We start from the raw sequence: 407 nt of genomic DNA, 5'->3' as shown, positions 1-407 counted from the left end.
TTGTGCCATGGAGCACTGCGTGAAGGGATAACGCGCTTAATACACTTAATTCGTTTACGTCTGCATCTAAAGAGCAGGTGTACGCGTGTATTTAGGAAGAGCAGGTTATTCGTACAGCCCCTTTGACTCCCCCCCGGGGGCTCTTCAAGCTGCGGGCAGCTCCAAGCCGCTCTCGAAATCAAAGGTTAGCGGCATCCCGACGGGGCAGGGATGCGCCCGGCGATGGGCGCCCCTCCGCACCCGCGGGAAGGAGCGGCAGAGCCCGGCTACTGCCGGTTCGGACTTCCAGACCCCGCTCAAGTATGCGGAGGTCGCGGCCCCCGGTGCTGGGGGAGGGGGATTCGAGCAAGGCCCCTTCGGCCGCCCCCCACCTCCAGGTAACCGCAGCGGAGCCCGCTTGGGGGGTA

General features: G+C 63.9%; 1 protein-coding gene across 1 annotated transcript in view; it reads left to right on the top strand.

Annotated features, from left to right (window-relative positions):
- The first annotated feature begins 222 nt into the window (after positions 1-222).
- The window catches only part of GCM2 (glial cells missing homolog 2), a 5,207-nt gene continuing 5,022 nt past the window's right edge, over positions 223-407 (top strand). The window contains exon 1 of the mRNA XM_009273728.1: positions 223-377. Within this exon, the coding sequence (XP_009272003.1) occupies positions 223-377 (155 nt within the window). The remainder of the gene's footprint in view (positions 378-407) is intronic.

Source organism: Aptenodytes forsteri, unplaced genomic scaffold (genome assembly GCF_000699145.1).
Source record: "Aptenodytes forsteri isolate BGI_AS27 unplaced genomic scaffold, ASM69914v1 Scaffold63, whole genome shotgun sequence".
Lineage (NCBI taxonomy): Eukaryota > Metazoa > Chordata > Aves > Sphenisciformes > Spheniscidae > Aptenodytes > Aptenodytes forsteri.
The sequence above is the reverse complement of the archived record's forward strand: the minus strand, read 5'-3'. Positions and strand labels throughout refer to the sequence as shown.